The following is a 21,224-nucleotide window of genomic DNA, read 5'->3' as shown; positions in this document are numbered from 1 at the left end:
GAATTCAGCAATCCCCAGCAGCAAAAGAAGACCTCAGACTATAGTCATTTGCTTGTCACCTTTATTTAGGTGCCAGGTTCTTCAGGAAGAGGAGTCTCAGAAACATTCACAGATGATCTGGCAACTCGATATATCAGAACAACAAGTATTACAGTCACTGAGCACTTATCCCAGAGTGGAGAGAATTTAGAAGATAATTTGTTTAATATAAAATTCTATTAGAAATGTGATTCAGTGAATATTAGCCAAGTCTTTTGAAAGTCTCTTACCCTGTAACAGTAACAGGCATTTTGTAAAGTTTCTCTCTTCATAGATTCAAAAATCTCACAAAGTAGATCAGATTGCAAAAAGGAAATCCCAGCAATGAAATCTCAGCAACTGAGAGCTTTAAAAGTTCACCCTTGTGTTGGTATTTCTCTTGTTCAGGATAAAAGAGGAAATTGTAGAAATACAATTCAAAATAGTAACAGGATCAGCCTCTGTATTCCTTCCCAATAGCCCAAAGATTACATATTCCTATTACCTTTAGGGTGTGTTAGAAAAATCCCTTCTTTGTAATTTCCAGCTAAGCTTCTTCAGAAAGAAGTCAAGTTCCTGTCCTCCAAAGGCCTTAAGTAATGTAACTTACAGAAGATCTAGTGTAGGAGATTCACAGGCAAGGGCAATTCACATCACAGAAACATTTATGTAGTGCTCTTAACTGCTAATGTTGGCAGACCCATTCTATCCCCAGAAGCAAACGTTTCTTCCAGCAAAACAAAATTGGCTAAGGTCCCATTCATGACCATCTGCATGAAACAGCTATTGCAAAGCTAACAAGTCAGGTATGAATTTGAAGTACAATGGCCATTTGTCCTGTTTCTCTCCCTGCTCTGTCTCCTGCAGGTTGCACTGGGGTGGCTACAGGAGCTGCTGTTCACAGCTGTCTCTCCTTCAGAGGTTTCTCCTCCATTATTTGTGAAGTAACAGCTGGGCCACCACAAATTATATGCAAAAATTAAGGAAAAACTTCAGGCAGAAATCATAACTGAGAATGCATTTTTGTCCTGGGTAATCCTAGGCATCCTAAGGAACGTTAAGACCATAGAATAAATTATATTTGTAAGTAGCCTGGAAAAAAAAACCTGCCAACAAGGATTCATAGGATGCCTAATGCTGGATCTGAGAACAAGGTGAAAATACAAGTGACCCCTTAAGTACTCGCCAAACATGATCTAAATATCAATGGTGTCCATACTAAATCCAATGTCTTTCACATTCCACCTCTTTTGAGATTCTTCTTTCATAAATGAGCCTTCACAGGCCAACAGAATTCTATTTGTCCTACACAGGCAACTTCTATTGAAATAGCTGATGTGTAGAAATAATTACTCACATGGACAACCCTCCAACAACTGTAAGGTCAGACAGATCTTCTGATATATCTGTTAGTCTTTAGACTTCAGTCTGAATGGTAAAAAATGGTTGTAGCCTTTTACCAAAGGAATGTAGAATCGGCAATATTTTTAAAGCAAAAATTTCCTCCCACCTGTTCACACAGGAATGAAAAGAAAAAGAAAGAAAAGAAAAAGAAAAAGAAAAAGAAGTTAAAAAAATACTGGCTTCAATATTATTTTTAAAATAGATTTTTGCTTCTGCTTCTAGTTCTGGTTCAGGGACCTTTTAGGTAATGATTGGTAAAATTCACCTTCTTGAGTACAAACAGAAATTGAAAACTCACAAGTTATTTCAGAAAATTGGCCACAATTACTTTTTTTGCTGTTTCAAAAAAAGAATTATTTCTATGTCTCCTAAGAAAATACTGCTTCTATTTATGTAGAAAAGCCTGCAGGAGACCATTCTACCTTCTAAAAAAGCAAGGACATCAATGCTTCAAGTCCCTGTCAGGCAGTGTGATAAGCCACAGGCTGCATTTTGCTGATCATGTCAGGCTCTGAAAGAGGCAAATACTTTAACTTTATAATATGAAATTATGTTCCTGCTGAGAATACGTCCTGCTAGCTGACAGCTATTTCTCCTGGATTTAAAGGAGTAATTCAGCAAAAGTCCACCTGTCGTGTTTCAGCAAGCAGGAGGGCTGTCTCTGGTTCTTACAACCTTCTTACATTACCTCCCATGTTATAATTGTATCTGTTTTGTAGTATGTTGTCATAATGGCTTCCAAAATGAAGTTTTCTCCTTGGCAACCAGTGCAGAGAAGTGAGTAGCCAAAACAGACATTTTTACTTTTCAAGCATTCTTTATAACATGTCCCTATAATGAAGTCCTCAACATTTGTAAGGAGCATTTGCACTGTTTTGGAACCGTTTCTGACAAAGAATGTTACATGCAATGTGTTCCGAGCAACATGTGAAACAGCAAATGTGAGGACCTCAATACTGGATCCCCAGCAAAATTTAGCCTCTTTTGAAAAGCAGAACATATTTTCTGTAAAGACAAGGGATTCACTAGATAACCACAACTCTGAAGAAATCAAGAGGTCCTGCCCCTGGAAGAGCTGAAAAAATAAGTAGACGTGGTGCTTAGAGACATCACTAGGTGGTGGACATGGAAGTGCTGGGTTAATAGTTGGATTTGATGAAATAAGAGATATTTTCCAATCTAAATTTTTTCTAGGCATTAATAAGATGGGTAATGTCCAGGAACACCTTTACACATAGAGAGAGGATATAGACAATTTTACCAGGCAGAAATCTGAAAGACTTTAAATGTTAACTAAAATCCGAGCACTTGTAAGAAATATATGTCTTCAGTAACAGCTACAGTACTTTTCTGTTGTATTTCCTATCTTTTAAGATATAGCAGTCTATCAGTGTATCCTCAATAAATTGAAATGGTTATTTAATTTTATCACTGCTCTACCTAGCTTTAAATAAGCGTTTCAGAACTGCCATCTTCTTCTTCTACAGTTTGTAGTATAATTCATACCTCAGGGCAGCTGCTCTCAGATCATTCTTAAGCCATAGTAATGGAGATAAATTTTTGACAAAATCTAGTGTGGAGGATGCTCACTTCATGCTATTTGTGTCACAGACATTTTTTTTAGATGTTCTGGAGAAATAAAAAGAAACCATTCTTCAAACAGATAATATTTATCTGTGGTGCTCATATGGGAAAATTACTGCACACCTATGTGTACTTCCAGTCAAAATTTCTGAAGCAGCGTTAATATTAATTACTTCATTTTTCCTACCACCATTCTTTAGACTCCTTCAAAATGATGAAGCAAATATTAGCCCTTTTAATTTTATTGATAACATCTTAGATACTACTGTCACTGAGGCCAGACTTAACCAAGCCTTGCACATGATCTGTGCACAAACCAAATACCATGTGTGCAGGACAAGCCAGAGCTTTGTCATTCCTCGCTCTTCCTGAAGTGCATCATACTGCCTGCAATATGCTGTCCTGAAGATAAAGCTCTGTTTGATGTTGTATGAATAGACTTTGTTGTTGCTCTCTCATCTGCTTAGCAGAAAATTGACTTGAACTTCAGTAGAGTCCCAAATAAGACACATGACAGCATTCAAGAGGCAGGAGAGATTAAAAGGAGTTGGGCAATCATTGGAACAGACAAGAACACTTTATTCATTCTAGAGATGGATTTCTTTTATAGGTCATATCTAAAGATACCTAAAATGTCTTCTCCCACGCCCTCCCAGGACTTAGGTGGGGAAAGAAGGAGAAAAGTGAAATGACACAGCATACCCTGATCTATATACAGCATCACAGAAATAGATTATTCCTCACAAATTTAGTTGTTTTCCTAACTCAAAAATTCATGTGAACCTTAGCCTTTCCCTGTGCAATTTTTTAGCATACACTACTCCAATCAGACTTTGAGGTCATCTTAGTTTATGAGTCAGGCTATCATACCTGCAGTACAAGATTACAGGAAACTGCTGTATTTCCCAAGTTGAAAATGACCCACTGTACAGCTATATTGCTGTTGAGAGGTACTAAAAGTATACACACCTGACCCATATAGGAAGGCTGGAATTTTAATCCCAAAAATTGACTTTAGATTATCTAGTCTTAGTCTTTAAGACTATTAGGTGTCGCAGACACACAAACAATTGAACATAAAAGTTTTTGTACTAGTACCAAACTTTCTTAAAGTTACTATGTCTGAATTGATTATACTGCAAATTTATAGATAGCAGCTGACAGAAACATGAACCCGTGCTAAAACCACATACTATTTTGAATGACACTAGAAGAAAACCAGTTAGACCTGCTGGATGTTTTGACATCTCTTGCTAAATCGAAGTGATTTTATGAGTTAATCCTGCATGGCAGCAAGAAACCAGCTAAGGAACTCGATCTAGATAGAGTGGCTAGTACTCTTTGTTAAAGCTATCATGATACCGGCTCTGGTTATTGAATAATTCATACATTCCAAATAACATAGGAATGTGCTCAGACTAAAATCTATTTTAAAAAACCAACCGATTTTTAAGGGAATTTAGGATTGATTTTCAAAAAATTATCATCATTATTAATCATCTTTGTTACTAGAGTATTAAGTATGTTTGTGATACTCATGTTGAAAGGAGTTGCAATGAATACAGCAATTATCAAAAAGTGCATTGTCTGTTTTCAGCATTAAAGGCTTGTTTTACTTTTTACTCATGCACATAACATCCAGGATAATTTAGGTATAAAGTGCTTTGCTGATTTTCAGTAAACATTTCAGTAGTTGCCTGAAATTTAACTCCCACTTTACAATTACACAAGTAATAGTCTGAAGGGACTTACAAATTCATAACTTTTCCCTCCTGTGTCAAAAGAAACAGCTCCTCTCTGTGACGGTGGTCACAGGGGTTTTCAGGTGAGGGAAGAGACGAGAATGCTGACTCCATGTTCGTAAGGCTTGATTTATTATTTTATGATATACATTACATTAAAACTATACTAAAAGGAATAGAAGGAAAAGTTCTCATCAGAAGGCCAGGCTAAGAATAGAATGGAATGAATAACAAAGGTCTGTGTCTCGGACAGAGAGTCCAAGCTAACTGGGCTGTGGTTGGCCATTAATTGTAAACATCCAAGGTGGGCCAATCACAGACACACCTGTGATAACCATTGTTTACATTTTGTTCCTGAGGCCTCTCAGCTTCTCTGGAAGAAAAGTCCTAAGAAAGGATTTTTAATGAAAAGATGTCTGCGACACCTTTCCATGGACAAAGACAGACAGTACCGGCTGGCCAGAATGGAGATAGAGAATGTACTGTTCATCAGAAATGCTGGCTGCTGTTAAAACTATTCCTGTCATTTTGCAACACAAGCTAGCAAGTAAAAGACACAATTTCAATCAATAAAATCTTTTATCGGTATCTAATTCTCATGATCTTAAAGATACTTAACTAAATTCCAGAATGAGCCCCTATTTGGGAAATATTTTAACCCTTCTACAAGCTGGGTGTCTCTACCCACTTGAGGAGCAACTTTAATTTGTCCTGCAGTAGAAAAATCCTGTTTTCCAAAGCAAAATGTTTATTTATGTAAATATTGGGACTTCTGATGCAAACCAAAGTCAATATCACGCCTATTTTTTTCCAGTAAAATACACAGGGTACTAAGTAAAGGAACTACTAGGTGTGTACTTACTTTTAAAGGTGTCAGTCTCCAGAAATGGAATCCAAGATCTGTAGTTATAAAATTATTGTTATGGGGTAGCAGTTTTAATTACTATGTAACTTTAATTACTAAATTACTGCAGTGTGTAGTCTGGAGAATGCAATAATGGACCAACTCTAAATAACTGCATCAGTGCAAATTCAGGGATGGGACTCCCACTTTTTAAACCATATTATGTTATTTTCATGGCTTATAAGACTCCACAGTTAATGAAGAAGAAAATCTTAATTTCAACCCAAACATTCTACTGCTGCCTGTCTGCCATTCAGATACATATGGCAAAACCATTTCCACATCTAACAAAGAACATTTTATTCCTTTTAAATCACACCGTGTTTCAGTGTTCCATTAAAACAATCACACGCTTTCAGTAATATTTCTGCAGATTACATTGCATTAGAGACTCTTATGATGATGTCATCACACAGGACAGAAGAGGCTGCAAAGACTTGATTGTCAAAACTGCCACTGAAAAAGATGGAAGCAAAGTGTTGCTGAGTCACAGCTCATAAAGTTTCCATATTACTTTTCCTCCTCAATTTCACTGGGAGAAAGACTGAAAATACAGGCTACTTTCACCCTTCCCTCAGGAAGGCAGAGCACTTCCACTTCGTATAATCTCATGGGGAAGATGTGGGTTCAGATCCCTGTGGGCAGAGCAGAGATGTGAACTGGTTTTCCCACATCCTCTGTGAATATTCCAGCCACACAAGTACTGGAAAGTGCTGTCATTATTCCTCCTCCAAGCCTTTGAACCAAGACTTTTGATTCCAATGTTATTCATGAAAAGTGATGGGCATTAAAATATTTCAGAAATGTCAAAAGAAACTAGTTTTCCCTAAATTGGCTTTTAAAATTAATTAATTTATTTAGAAAGTAACTAACACATAGAGGATCATTAATCCATTTTCTACATTCAAGGTAGTAAGTCCAGCTGCTCAAAACCATTCTCTCCCAGAGAATGAAACTCCATCACCTCTATCAGGACACGAGTAGTTTATTGCTTTTATCCCCTTGGAGTAATGCATGCATCCTTCTTGCTCATTCTATTCTTATGCCTCAGGGACAAATACATTTATGTTCATCTTAATTTGTTCCTTGAGTCTTCCTGTAATGAGTTCAAGAAATGTATAGATCACACATGTTTTTTTCTCCACCCTGACAGAGCACTGGGACGTCAGTTCCATCTGGCCTTAGAGAACCAGTCCTGCTTTAATTGTCCACTCCTTTGTCCACCAATATTTCCATGCAGCACTCCAGGGAAGCACCATCACATATTCCAGGGAAAACATCTGTGTGTCTTGTGACTGTAATGGCTCTTCATCACATATTCTTTAATTCTCATGGCTGGAAAGACTTGACATCTGATAAATGCTTCCTACATGCTTATTGAAACTAAACTTCTGTGTTACTTCGTTGTGAGAATTTAAAACTACTTTGTATTTAAACCCACTTTGCTAGTTTTAGAAAGAAACCTTAAGAACTGAAAAATACCAGTGATAACATAATTCAAATAATAACTTATTATTCTGAGAGAGTATATTTCACACAAGTATAATTTCACTCCAGTTTTCCAATTCTGCAAGTAGATTTCCAGTTCTTCAAATCACACACACACACACACACTCATATTTTGACTGTGCAATCTACATTCCAAGTCTGGAGGCTCATGACTGGGAGTGTTGATGCCACACCAGTATTTCTCAGGCATCCTCCAAATGCCTCCATCTCTCTTCTGTCACTCTGATACTCCCACTCTTCCAAGATGCCTCCCTCAGTGCTCTCCTAGTATGATGCCACACACAGAACCCTGGCTCATGCTTTTCCTCCTCAGCCTGTGCTTCCCCAAATCCTACACAATGGAAAAATGTAAAGAACATTAACCACCATGTAGGCTCCCTGTCCCAGTAATTATCAATGTAATCTCTTTTTACACCATCTTAATCCTTCTCAGGTGGACTTGCATATAAAACTAGGAATAAAAATATTTCAGAAAGATATAATTAACCTCAGCATAAAGTTTTATTTCTGATTCAGATTTAACTTCCTGAACTAGTTTGGTATGGAATACAATAATCGACACTAGAAAATGACTCTTGGATGTTTTCAAAGTCAAAGTAAAATTAATATACAGTGGTATGTTTTTTTCATTAACACATGATCACTTACTTCAGTTTCAGAACTTAGGAAGGAAAACGTAACTAAAGGAAAAACTCAGTCACTACATTGATTTTTTTTCTTTCTTATTGCTGATATTTAAATTCTCCTTCCATTATTCTCCTGTATTTTGAAGAAAAAAACCAAATCACCCAACAAAACAAAATGGAAATACTCATACAATAAAATACATAACACATAGTGATGAAAGATCCAAAATATAAAGAAGTTGTTTAAACACTCTTGAAAAAATATCAGCACAGAAAAAGTTGCACCTTTGAGCATTACATGGGCACTTCAAGGTGATGGGTGAAATCAGTATTTGTGTACCTCACTCAGAGTGAGTGAACAAGGGGTGAATTTGCAGTCAGTAACAATGCAAACCGTCTCTTTGGACATTAGAGTTTTGCCTTGACAATTGCACTTTCCAAAGAATTTTATCAGAAATGCAGAAAACCACTGTGTTCTGCGATTGGCTGTGATTTTTTTCCTTGCAGGACCATCATGGTGCTGATAGGAACCTGTTATCCATCCCACTGCACAGTCCTGTGTCACAGACTCCTCGTCAGGATGAAATCTCACCCCTACCTACTGTCAGATTTGTCACAGATTTATTGTAGCCACAACTTCGCCCTTCACGTTTTTTAACATCTTCAAAGAAAACAATCAGCGGCTTCTGGCCATGTCAAACAAGCAGCTTCATGCCATATTTCCCTGCCATGATCTCGTAAGAACTGGTTTTGTCTACCTATTTCCAACAGCTACTAACAGAGAGAACTGAAGCGCTTTGGGTTTGGGGAGGGGCAGCAGGCGGGCACAGAGAGCAGCATCCAGAGGTGCCCGCTGTGAGGGGCAGCTCGGCCGGCTGCAGGGGCTGCTCCTGCTCCGGCAGCGCCTTTCCACCCAAAGGGTGCCAGAAACAGGGCTGCAAAGAGAAAAGGCCCGGCAGCTCCATGAACACATAAAACAGCTGAACAAAACTTGTGTTCTTCAAGCGCCCGTGCCCACACCACGGCCACGAAGCCGCCCAGGTTTGCTCGAGTATGTTCCGAATTCAGGTTTTTTCCGCAATGTCGTTGCTAGGTGGGGGATGTGTTTTGCCACCCCGCGCCAGACGGGCTCCAGGCCGGCGCTCTCGGGGGTCTCTCGGGGAGGCCGCCAGCCGGGGCGATGCACACAGCTACAGGGGAAGCCGCACTGCCCCGGACACTCGCTGTGTTTCCCGCCTCACCGTTTTGCTCGGCACGGCGGAGCGCCCCGCGGCAGAGGCGCGGATGGGAAGCTCAGCGGGCAATAACCCGTCCCGCAGCCCGGGCCGCGGCCGGCGCAGCGCGGCGCCGAGCGCACACGGGAGCGCGGGGCGCGGCCACGGGGCGGCGGGCGCGCGCGCGGACTCCATGTCCCGGCGGCCCGCGCGGCGGGGGCGGAGCGCGCATGCCCGCCCCGCGCAGCCCCGGCCCGGCGCGCGCCTCCCCCTGGGCCGGGCGGTGCGCGGCGAGCAGCGGGAACACCATGGAGGCCGCTCCGCAGCCCCGGCCCGGCGGGGCCGCCGCCGCCCCGCCGCCGCCCCCGGAGCAGGAGCGGAAGCTGGAGCAGGAGAAGCTGTCGGGGGTGGTGAAGAGCGTCCACCGGCGGCTGCGCAAGAAGTACCGGGAAGGTAACGCGGGGGAGGGGGCCGCCCCGGCCGGGCCGCCCCGCTGCCCCCGCCGGCCGGGGATCGCGGTGTCCCCCGCGGGCGGGCCGGCCGGGGTCGGGGCAGGGCGGCCGGCAGCAGCTCCGCGCTCGCTTCCTGCTCCTCCCGGCAGAGCGGGGTCGGCGCTGCCGTGGGCTGCCCGCAGCCCCGCCGAGGGCAGCCGGGCGGGTCTGCCGGGGCTGCGCCGCTTTCCGGGGCGGGTGGCAGCGGAGCCCCCTTCCCGGCCGTACAGCAGGATGTACAAACTGAGGATCTGCGAGCGTGAGAACAGTGCGTGATGAATGCCAGAAGAGATTGAATGGTGGTCTGGGAAGGCACAGGTCTTTGTGGATTATTTGTGCCTCCTGTCTTTCAGTCGTAGCGCACTAGTTCAGGCAGGAGCACTAGCTGAAGGGCTTGGGGTAAAGCTGTTGTAATTACTCGTAGTCTTTGAAAAATCTACTTTGTCGTCAGTTTTAATGCCCTTATGCAAGGTTTTTATGGGTGGTATTGGAATGCTTTGAAACCTCCCTGAAGTGCTAGCGCAGGTCACAGGAAATTCATCCGTCCTTTCTTTTGGTGAGCCTGCAGCTCACCTCCAGAAGAACGCACACATGAAATGGGAGCTCTTCCTCTTGTAGGCACAAGTTCTTGCCTCTCCTCTGTGTTTGCCTATGACACTTCTGTGAAAGAAACAAGGTCATCCTGCCTTCTGGACTCCCAAAATCTCCCCTGGAGCCAGTTCATGGGATTTGGGCACAAAAACCCACCTATCTAGATACTGATCAAAAGTGGCTGTTTATTTTGGCCTTGGTCAGGCAGAGCTTAAGGGAGGATCTCCCTTCACTCAAATGTTGGGAGAATGAACATAGTATATTTAAACATTCCAGTCCTGGCAAAGTAGTCCAGCTTTTAGCAGTACGTGTTTCTGTGTTATTTCAGAGCGCCTGTAGATTAAGATAGACAAGGATTGGCTTTGTTAACTTTTTTTTTTTAAGTGAGCAATCTCTGTAGCAACTGATTTTATTTTTTTTTAGATGAGAGCCTAAATAATGAGGAAGTTTTTGTAAGTCTGTTTCTTAGCAGAAAGCAAGTTTGTGCTCAAGGGTAAGGTGTGTGCAGCTGGTTAAGTGAAAGAGCCAACAGCATTTTCATTTACTTCCTATGGCTTGTAAAGCATGTGTTAATGAAAACTTTACAATGATTTTTCTAGTCACTCCAAAGTAGCAACATATGTCATTTCATTGAGAGTTAAAACCATTTCATTGAGTTAAAACCAAACAATTCATCACATCTGTGCAACAAGAAATGCTCTACCCATTTCCCATTCATCCAATAGCAGGTGGTACTTACAAGTTACTAGTGCTTAGTAGCCAGTAGTACTTCCTATGTTAGGTTCTTTCAGCTTGAGAATTTTAGTTTTGGAGTCTTTTCTACCTACATTTGCCTTTGCTTCTAAAGGCAGATTTGAGAATCTCCTTCTTAAATGCCTTTAATGTCGTTCAGAAATTGTAATACCGGGACATGCTTGATCTCTGAAAGGTCTTTTCTTGGAATTTTTTTTTTGTAATACTTACGCTGACTGGCAGGTATGTTATCCTGACAAAATTAAAGTTGAAAGTTTGTTAAATAGAAATAAAAAATCAATAAGTCATCTGTAATTTTGCTGTACAATTTGAGCAATTTGAATTATAGCTCGAGTATAGAAAAGCAAAGAGCAAAATCACTTCATCCTTGCTTAAGTTTTTACAGCTTTTTACACTGGGAAAGCCTCTTGACTCCACATTTCAGTGTTCTCACCTGCATATGAAACAGAAACATAATTCTGCATTATTCTGCAATCTTTTATTTTATTTTTTTCTATTTTCTTCTTCTACTCTGTCTTCTCATGGTTTACTGGAGTTCTCTGAAGCTAGTTTCCATTTTGTCTAAATAAGCAAACTGTGCTAGAATTGCTGTTGCATGGACTTCAGTGCTTTGTCTGTAGAAGCTAAAGTAGAATCCCGTATTAATTTTGTTGGTAGATGAAAAATCATGTTCATTATCCTAAAAGCAATATAGTTATTTTGTACAGGGTAGATAAGTCTAAGAAAGCCCTTTGTATTGTAATATGATCCTAAGTTACTGTCTTCTGTTAGAAGTGTTGAAAGGAAATAGATGCATCCTTGATACACTGAGATGTGTGTTGATAGATTTTATTTGGACTTGATTTTAATAAGCTGATTTCTTTGCTAATTCATTTGCCTTGCTGACGGTATCAAGGTTTGTGTTTTAATGGGCAATTGTAACAGGCAAGCCAGTACTGAGTTGCTTTTAACTGCACCATTGTTAAGATTTTTTTTCATCTTCTGCAATGGTTCCCTTCTTTTTTGAAGATGAGCCAGTAAAAAAGTGACAATATGCTCCAAAATTGCAAGCCAACATGTTTTTGAAGAAGTTGCATACTTGTTAGAAGTGCAAGAGCAATATTTCTTAACTAGGGAAGCATTGCAGCAAATTTTTTGCAGTTACTAGGGAATTACTAGAATAAAGTTTAGCCATCGTGTCATGTACAGGGTTTGATTTTGATTTTTTTCCCTGGTGAAAAACTGGAGATTAATCAAAGCTGAACCTTGGCTATTTTTCTAATTTCTGCACTTACTGAATCACTTACACTTGTAAGTATGGTGCATGGATTTTACATGCAGTTCTGTACTGTGCCTCATGTCATATCATAGCCCCATGCCATTCATGACAAGCACGTACCATCTTTTAAATGATGCAGCTGAAATGCTTTTGAGTTTGCACTGAAATGCATTTTTTTTTGTTTTCTTCAACAATTTTAGGTTTTTTGCTCTGTGACTAGTATTTATCTTTTCTATTGTTTGAATATTCCCAGTATGACTTACAGTGGGAATGTTTCAATTTTTTTCTCCTTTTTATTCTTCTTTATTTCCTTTTCTTCTTTATTTCCTTTCCCTTCCCCTCTCTGTTGTTTATAAGAAAATAAAGGGAATATCATGTCATCATAAATGCCATGGCAGATTTGGTTTTTTGAAATTGTAGGCTGCTTTTTTTTTCTACTGTGGGTTCTGCAGTAGTATTCTATGTGATATTTTGAAATTATTTAATGAAGTTTAGCAAATGAGTGTAGGTTTTAAATTAAAGTGGTTGGTTCTTATCCACACTGAGTGAATGTGTCAACTAAATCAGCAAACCATTAAGAAGTTGTTTCTTCTTAATAGGTATTGATAGAGAAACAGTACTTATGTAATAGTTCCTAAAAATAAACATAATTCCTGAGGTTAGCCTATAAACTTTCTCATAATAAAGAAAACATTAAGTGAGAATAGCTCTGAGATGTAACATGTTCACTTAGGAGTCTCTCTAATTAGTATAAAGCTCATGGGATTTTTTAGTTGTATTCCTGATTCCTATTCAAACAGAGTAATTTAATCTTTATTATTTTACACACCACAGTAAAATCCGAAAGCTGAAACTGCTCTCAAGTAGTGAGTTATTCACTTATCAGAGTTTCACAGTGGTTCTGGATGCTTGACACAAGCATTTAGAAAGTATAGAAATTAGGATTTTCCATAATGTTTGAATTTCTGTTACTACATGGAGACGGGGCAAAACCAGTGTTTGATTTCGTTGCTTCCTGTTGGTTCTGTTGCTCGGTGCCCCAGGTGACCCTGAGTTTCACAGAGCTTTCCTCAGTGCATCTCTGGGCACCTGCAGCCACGGGCTGGAGCGTGTTGCATGGGTTGCACGAATGTTTCATATGCTGCATGCAGGCTGATTGTGTTGAGCCTGACAGACAGACAGACAGACCTGGAAAAGCTGATTTAGTGGTTCCTGAGGAGCTGCACAAGATCTGCTGAACATCTGCTATGTGATGTATGTTTGTTCGCTTCCAATTGCTTGTAGTAACTAAATAGGTTCAATTTCTGCTGGGATAAAAATCCCTTCCCCTGATACAGAGGCATCCTGTTTTTCTCTCAGTTGTTTATTACCTTTGTAGTCATGCAGAGCTGTATTTATCAAGTAAACGTTTTCTCTGTAGCACGAGCCTCAGTTATAGATGGTTCTGTGTGTAGTCTGAAAGATGATTTACAAGACTACTTTTCCCTTAAAACTCTATAAGAAGTACAAGTGAAAAAAATTGCTGAGGTATCTGTAAAGGTATTTTTTGAAATGTTTTCCTGTGTGTTCACTAAAATAGTTCATTTCTCCTAACATATGCCTGCTAAGGATGCTGAGGCTTAGAGAATCACACAGAAATGTTGTTTGTCCTGTTACTAGTTACCACATCACAGAAGCTGACAAAAACACTTCTAGGTGGCAGTTTGATTCCTTAAAAGAAGTATTTGTTGAAACATCAAAGAAAGGGAACTTTTTAAAAGGTTTTTTCAGAAAATCAGGGAAAATTTACAGGACCCTGCCTGATGATAATAAGTAACCCGAGTAGGTAAGTGGTTCAGACATTTAGACAGAAGGGTTGTTCTGAACTCAGTTGTTTAATGGTCTCTTCATCTCATGTTTTTCATGAAAAACCGTGAGAGAGCTTAAGTTCTTCCTAATGTGCAACAGGAAACATTTTGAAATGGTGTCATTTTTCACAGGACAGGAAAAACTTTGTCATTGAACTCTACACGATAAGTTGATAGTTGTTACTCCTTTTTGTTAAATATGACTGATTTACAGTAGAAATAAACTGAAGTTTTCAAGGTATTAATTTGTGTTTTACCACTTGAAATAATTTCTTGGAAGAGGAAGACTTTTGTAATAATAACTGTTGAATTTTTCAGCAATAGAAACTAAATTTTATTTAATTAAAATGAAAACTGATTCTAGTTTATGACATGAGCATTGAGGTATAATTGGCCTTACAGTTTGCACACCACAGTTTTGCAACAAGGATTTCATTAGAAATCACATAAGATTTACATTTTGGAGGGTTTAATTAGTACTGTCATTTACTAGCCTGTAAATTTGAAAAGTTCTGGCTACAGCATTTGCTTGCACTCACTGAACAGACAGGTCTGTGACACCTTCCCTGCTCCTTTGCTGCTCTGGCAGGGAAGATGGTGTTCCTGTTACAGGGTCAGCATAATGAAATCTGTACCTGTGCATCAGCATAAGTTTAGCTCCTGAATTTGCAAAAATTACCAAAATCAGTAGCTTGTGTTGACATGTTCATGTCTGTGTTGGCTGTGTTAAGGTACAGCACATAGTCCATCCCAGAAAGTCAGGTTTGGGAAAGAGGAGAGGAATGAAGTTTCCAGAAGAGTAGATCCAACACCTGGGGGCAGTAATTGCTTAAACTGTCACATCCATGCTGTTTCTGTGATGGCCATCAGAGATTTATAGCAGATCAGAGACACAAATTATTCTTCAGAGTGATCTAAGCTGACCTCCAGTAGATGCTGAAGTGTCAGCTGGGGCCTCAGAGTCTGTTTCATGGGAACAGATGGATAGGAAGTTTACCTGAGAGGCCAGATGTAGAAATCCACATTTGGTCAAATAAATCCAAGTTGAAGGGAGGAGCATTGGTACTGAGATAAAGTTAGATTCTTGCGCTTGATTTTTTAAAAAATATTTTATTCTAAAATAGTTGAGGTAACTCCTAAGAAATGTGAAGCAAATACTAGTCAGACATGAGAAGGAAAATACTATCTCTGCTTGAACTTTGTCCAAGATGAAGTTCATGTTCTGTATATAGACGTGTAAAATTGGAAAACAGAGAAGCCAAAAATACCCAATGTTGTTTGCAAGGAGTGCTGAATATGCTTTCAGTAAGACAGATGTTCAGTAATTTTATCTTGTATACAATGAAAATTATGAATTTCATAATATTTGCTGATATTCCTCATGTAATTAATTTTTCTTATCATTGCCACAGCATCCATACATTAGCAGGGCAGCTAAATCTCAATTACAGTGTTAATGAGGAAATTTTGTCAGATGTTAATAGGAATTTGGTTTCGGTTTTAGCCTAGTGAACAGTGTAGGACTGCTTTCCTCATTTACTGCTTAGCATGTTCTAGAAGCTAGTTTACTGTTTCCAGCAAGTGAGAGGTGATCTTAAGAGGATGAGAATGAGATCAATTCTTTTCACTCTGCAGTGCATTGCATCAACAAACTAAATAAACCCTCAATAATCTTGCTAGGCATTGCTATGGCTAGAAGCTGGTCATGTAAAGTTATCCAGCATTGTCATGGGCAATTTTTAATTGTGGGGATATGTTTCCTTCTTACCATTAAGAAAATTTAGTAATTTTTATTAAGGCAATGTTAATATTGTGCAAATACTAACATGTCTGTTTTGGTTTTGCCTTTTGTTGTTATTATATATATTGAGGTTATTTTCTCTTCTACCAGAGCCAGAGTTCTGGTAGAGGAGGAGATAGAAAGGCAGTGTATTGTTGAATGAAGGTATTGAAAAGGGAGTGATTCAATCTGGCTTTCTACATTACTAAGTTATCTACCAGTATGTAGAAGACTTCAAACCCTTAAACACTTGGGGGTGGGTTTTGGTGTGTTGGGGCATTTTGGGGGTTTTGGAGGGTTATTTTTTGTTGTTGTTTTTGCTTGTTTATTTTTGTTGGGGTTTTTTTTTCCAATTAAAGCTGCCTTGAATTGAGAGAATTTTATTTTCCCAGAAGGAAATAATTACCCTTTTTTCTCGAGGGTTTTGTTTTGTTTTTTGATGGATGAGGTTGGGGGGTTTTTGTTTGTTTGTTTGTTTCTGGGGTTTTTAGGGGTTTTTTAGATTATTGTCACTATTTTTTAATTTCTTTTTTTGGAGGAAGTTGTTGATTAAGATCTAAACCTGCATTACTTGTACCTGAAGACTTAAATGCACAGTATCAGTGCCAATTAACTTTTGATATGCTAGGTCTTGTTTGTTGATGGATAAAGTATTCTGTAGTTAATTTTGAGATTGTAGAGATGACTGCACTGTTTTTCCAAAGAGCACCAGTGGACTCATGGAAAATAGTAATTACAAATGCCTTCTTGTAGGTGCAGATAGTATTTTTGCAACTCTATGTGATAACTTCTGTGTAGCTTGATAAAACAGAATTATCAAATCAGCTGGTTTTGATTTCATCCCATTCCAAAATGAAAAATACTGCCTTTAGCAGAACTGTGCTCTATTTCTTTTATATTACAGAAGGTTGTGTTTTCTTAAAATACCAGTTGACATGATTTGTTCTGTCAGAAGTTGAAGAAAAACTGCCTAATTATTTTTTGTTTATTTTATAAGCACACCTTAAATGACAGTTCAATTTAACACTCTACAAATAAATTACTTTTTGAAACAATTTTTTTTAATGGGATGGAAGAAAGCTAAATTTTTTTCCTTAATAACAGACTACCTGGAGAGAAGAATTACAGTGTAGGTTTGGCTCACCAAGAATCGCAGACCTGATCTTCTGATGCTGCTCTGAGAACCTCTGATAAGGACTTGTAAATAGATGCAGAGCTAGGGGAGTTCTTACTAATTTTGTATGATTCTTCTCTTTTAAAATATTTTTGGTTGTTAAAAGCTACAGCTGACATTTGGTCTCTATTGCTGTTACCCACAATTAAAATTATCTTGTAATTAGGATCATTTAAAAATAACTTGTACATGCCTGACCTGTTCTCTGTGTGACAGTATTCAGCAACTGCTGATACATCTGTGGTTGAGTTCAGGGTTATGACTTGGATACTCTGTGGGCAATATTAATGTGGGTGGAAATTACTTAGAAGGATTCATCTGTTCTAGGTAAGCAGTATTGGATTTTTGTTACTGCAAAGGCTGTGTTAGGAAGAACAAGTCTATCAGTCACTTGTTCAGTGACAGAATTCTAGGAAGCAGTGGGCTTTGACCTTTTTTGTTTTTAAAGGAATAGTTAACTTTCAAGGTGAAGAGTAGGTTATTTATTTGTTTTCTAGGTAATTCTGAATAAAACAGAACAAGCATTAATTAATTTTGAAATAGCATGGGTATAGTGCTTTGAGAGGTGTGTGGAACTCCCTGTTGTGAGCTAGTTTTGCCAGTCACACTGTTCAGCGGGATAGTGGCATATCTGCTCCTTGGTGGAGATCTTAGGTCCATGAAGATCTCTGAAGGTTCAGCACTCAAAAGAGGTTTTAAACTGCATAAAAGGGTAGTTGGTAAGTGTAACTTCTACTTTATGTTATGGTATGGTCATGAGTATGAAAAGTTTAATCCACAAAATCAAATGTTGACTTTAGGATGTGGTCAAAGATCCAAGATTCTTTTCTTTTTATTTTATTAGATTTGCCTACCACAAACTGCTGTTTAATTTACAGTTACCGATTACTTAATAGAAGACTTTATGGATCTTATTTTTCTAGTAACTACTAGTTTTGTCATAAAATGTTCCTGCATATTTTACTGCCCATTTGGTTACATAAGCAAAAATTTATTGATTCATAAATAAATGTTTACCTCTAGAGTATAGTGTTAATGCCATATTTGCATTAACCTGGATTATAATGTATTGCTTGAAAAATTAGTGCACAGTGGATTATAATATACTGATTGAAAAAAATTAATGCATAACTTCTCTGTTGTCTGGATATCATTTTGAAATTGAATGCTTCAAGACTGGTTGTAGTCACTATCTCAAAATCTCATATAGGTATCAAAAGTCTCATAATCTCTTATAGATAGGAAGGACAGTTTGCATCTTCAGGTCAGTATTGGAGCATGATTGGAGCATGGATTTCAAGTTCCTATATCTGGTGTGCCTGTTTGTGTCTTCTCAAAGCTCACTATGTTGAAGTATGGGGGAGCAAACACCACAGCAAAACAATGCACTGCCATGCTACTTGCTCAAATGAAATTAGGTGCCAGACTCTTTGAAAGGCCCTGCACAGCAGTGCCAGTGCCTTAAGATGACCCATTATTTGCAGTTGTTTGTAGCTTGTATCCACGAAGAAGCAGAGGAATGGGCATCATATCAAAATCAGTATTGACAGTGGGTAAACAGCAGATGCTTAGACAAGAAAAAGTGAAAAATGCTGCTGGAGTATTGCTGCGCTTGCTTTACCGTTCTGTCTTTTTGTGATTTTGTGGTCTAGGAGCTCCTGAGTTAGAAATCTTATCTTTGAATATGGTGTTTGTCATGGATTTTCTTCCTGTAGTTTGCCCAGCTACATGAACTTCATGAACTTTAGGCTTAGTTATACATTTTATGAGGAAATAACTTTTTTTTTTTTTCTTTTAAGCAGCGCTTTCTGTCTCATATTATTGGAACAGCCAGAGGTTGTTCCATATTGTTCCATATTTACCTTCCCTCTGTCAGTTTTGATCTTGTGGAAGTCCTCTCCTTGTTTTATCTGCCTTCTTCTATTTCAGTGCTCCTTATACAAAAGCAGGGCTGCATCTGTCCCATGTAGACAATTTCTGTATCTCTGTATTAGTAAATGAAAATAAACCAGAAGAGCTCACAGAACTAACTTAATATAAGATGTGTGACAGAATTACTTTGTGATGAATTTTTCACTTTTGTTCTGCATCTCTCTCCTCGTGGTCTGTATAATTCAATTTTATTTTCTTGTCAGCTCAGAGCCAAGATGCTGTTACTCTTATAGGCAGCTCTGTTGTAACCCAAAGTTCCCGTCCCAGTGTGCTGGTAGTCAGCTCTGGGTCTGTTGCTGTATATCTCAGTTTAAGACCCCTTATCTGTGGATGCTTTTAACTCTCATCTGACTTCCAGGAACTGGTGCAAATCTGATTTGTTCAGAAGGAAATCAGAGCAGCTGCTATGAGAGCAGGATTTGATCTTAGAAGGCATTTTCTGTTGCTAAGGGTAGGCTAGTTAAGAACATCTGGTCTTTGCGTATGTCTTCTTTCCCATTCTCTTATTTCTTAAGCTTTAAGGAAAAGGGGTATTTGAAAATAGAATAATTGCTTCAGGATAGACCAGATGAAGTATTGAAATAAAAGAACAGTAATAAACTTCAGATTTTTTATTTGTGATATTTTCCTTCAGTACGTGTTCATTGATTACTTTTTACCTTTCCCATCGGCCACGTACTCAAACAAGTCTCTAGCAACTGCAAGTCACTGAAGCATTTCACAGCTGTCTGGAGCATGCACAGGACTCAGAGTATTGTGTTGGAGAGACTGCAACACTCTGTCTAAGCTGCACCAGAATTAATTTGCTTTTGAGAATCACTTTGCTAGTGATCTTTGCTAGTGCTTCGATTGCTAGGACTTGTGTTTGTTTTGCCCCCTGTGCTGGTAGGTCACTGCTGCCATGTTCTGCACTGTTTTGTCAGTAGGGTATGTCCTGTTCTGCATGTTTGTTTCTACAGAAGGCTCTCCTGAAAGCTCTGGAAAAGTGCCCCACTGGTTTTAGCGGAACCCCCTGTGGGGATTTGCCTGCAACTTGGGTGTTTTCTCTGCTCTGGTGGTCAGCTGGTGCCCTTGCTAATACCATTTCTTATAAAGCATACTCTCTGAACTTGGATCCTTTGGAAAATAATGAGGGATGTCATTCAGTATTATACCTTTTTTTTTTTTTTCCAGTGTAATAACTTTCTCATCTATGCTTGTTGAATAGCAAGTAGAATGAATAATTTCTTGCACAGCTTCCCCATTTTGGTAACATTAAATTTCGGCCACTCCCATCTCAAATGCCATCTCAGACTAGGGAGTATAAACACCTAATTTTAAACATGACTCACTTTGATGATTGTACAAGTGTACTAGATGCTTATTTCTGAAAATTGCTATGACATCCCTAAACCAAACCTAAGTAGGGAGTAACCTGGATGGTTGATTTAAATCTTTTAAGTATACATCTATACTTGTCCGTCAGGGCCAGTCTTTCTGTAAGCAGAGGACAAATGAGGTGAGGATTGTAGCTGCTTTGCACAAGAGGGAACAAATAAAAAGGTTGTCACTGGAAAAAACCCTTGATTTACTGCTAATTGAAACAAAATGCATCCAAGGAATTGCCATAAGTGTGTTAGAAACAGCAATCTCTTACTGGTGTGAGGACAGGTCATACTGTAAGCTACTTTCAGGCTTTAACAGACATTTATTATTAAGTTATGGCTGTTATGCTTTCAAAGTATTTCCTTCTCATACAAAGATGCTACAAGATGGAACCATGTTGTGAAAAGTGTGTTGTTTGTCCAAGTTAAAGCTTAAAATATAACTGTGTTCTTGAAAAGTTATTTTTAGCTGTATTAGCTTGTAAGTTCAAAGTCAGTACATATTTTTTATTCTGCAGATTGGCATATATTCTAGATATGTACCCACATTTGTGGTTAAGAAACACAAAATAAATTAGTGAACATCATACCAGGAAAGCATCTTTCTTTGGGCACCAGGGGTTTCCATGCTGTATAGGAAATGGGGCTAGTGTTTATCTTGGGTTTTTTTAGCAGTGCATTATGTAAAGCAGGCTAGGAGAAGTGGATGCTTTAATAGCAAACAAGGAAAAACATAATGTTTAATTACTCTGAAGAGCCAGAACTTAACCTGCAAGACTTCTTTTCAGTGAGGTGAGGAGCATGGAAATAGATCTGTCCTGAGAGATCAGCAAAGGAATTTGTCTGAGATTTCCTGATCATAGTTGATTTGATTCTTCAGTACTAGATGCTAATTTACTGGGCCTGGCTGGATTAGACAGCAATCAATGAGAGTTTGAATTTCTTTTGCAGTATACCCAAAGAAATCTATACTGTGGGTTTAACTTTCATGGCTTTTTCATGTAATGTCACCTACAGAACTTGCCATGGATGT

General features: G+C 39.0%; 1 protein-coding gene across 1 annotated transcript in view; it reads left to right on the top strand.

The window, feature by feature from the left end:
* Positions 1-9,309: 9,309 nt before the first annotated feature.
* BMT2 (base methyltransferase of 25S rRNA 2 homolog) overlaps positions 9,310-21,224 on the top strand; it is a 29,510-nt gene continuing 17,595 nt past the window's right edge. The window contains exon 1 of the mRNA XM_058023461.1: positions 9,310-9,454. Coding sequence (XP_057879444.1) covers positions 9,310-9,454 — 145 coding nt within the window. The remainder of the gene's footprint in view (positions 9,455-21,224) is intronic.

The sequence above is a fragment of the Melospiza georgiana genome, chromosome 4 (genome assembly GCF_028018845.1).
Source record: "Melospiza georgiana isolate bMelGeo1 chromosome 4, bMelGeo1.pri, whole genome shotgun sequence".
Lineage (NCBI taxonomy): Eukaryota > Metazoa > Chordata > Aves > Passeriformes > Passerellidae > Melospiza > Melospiza georgiana.
The sequence above is the reverse complement of the archived record's forward strand: the minus strand, read 5'-3'. Positions and strand labels throughout refer to the sequence as shown.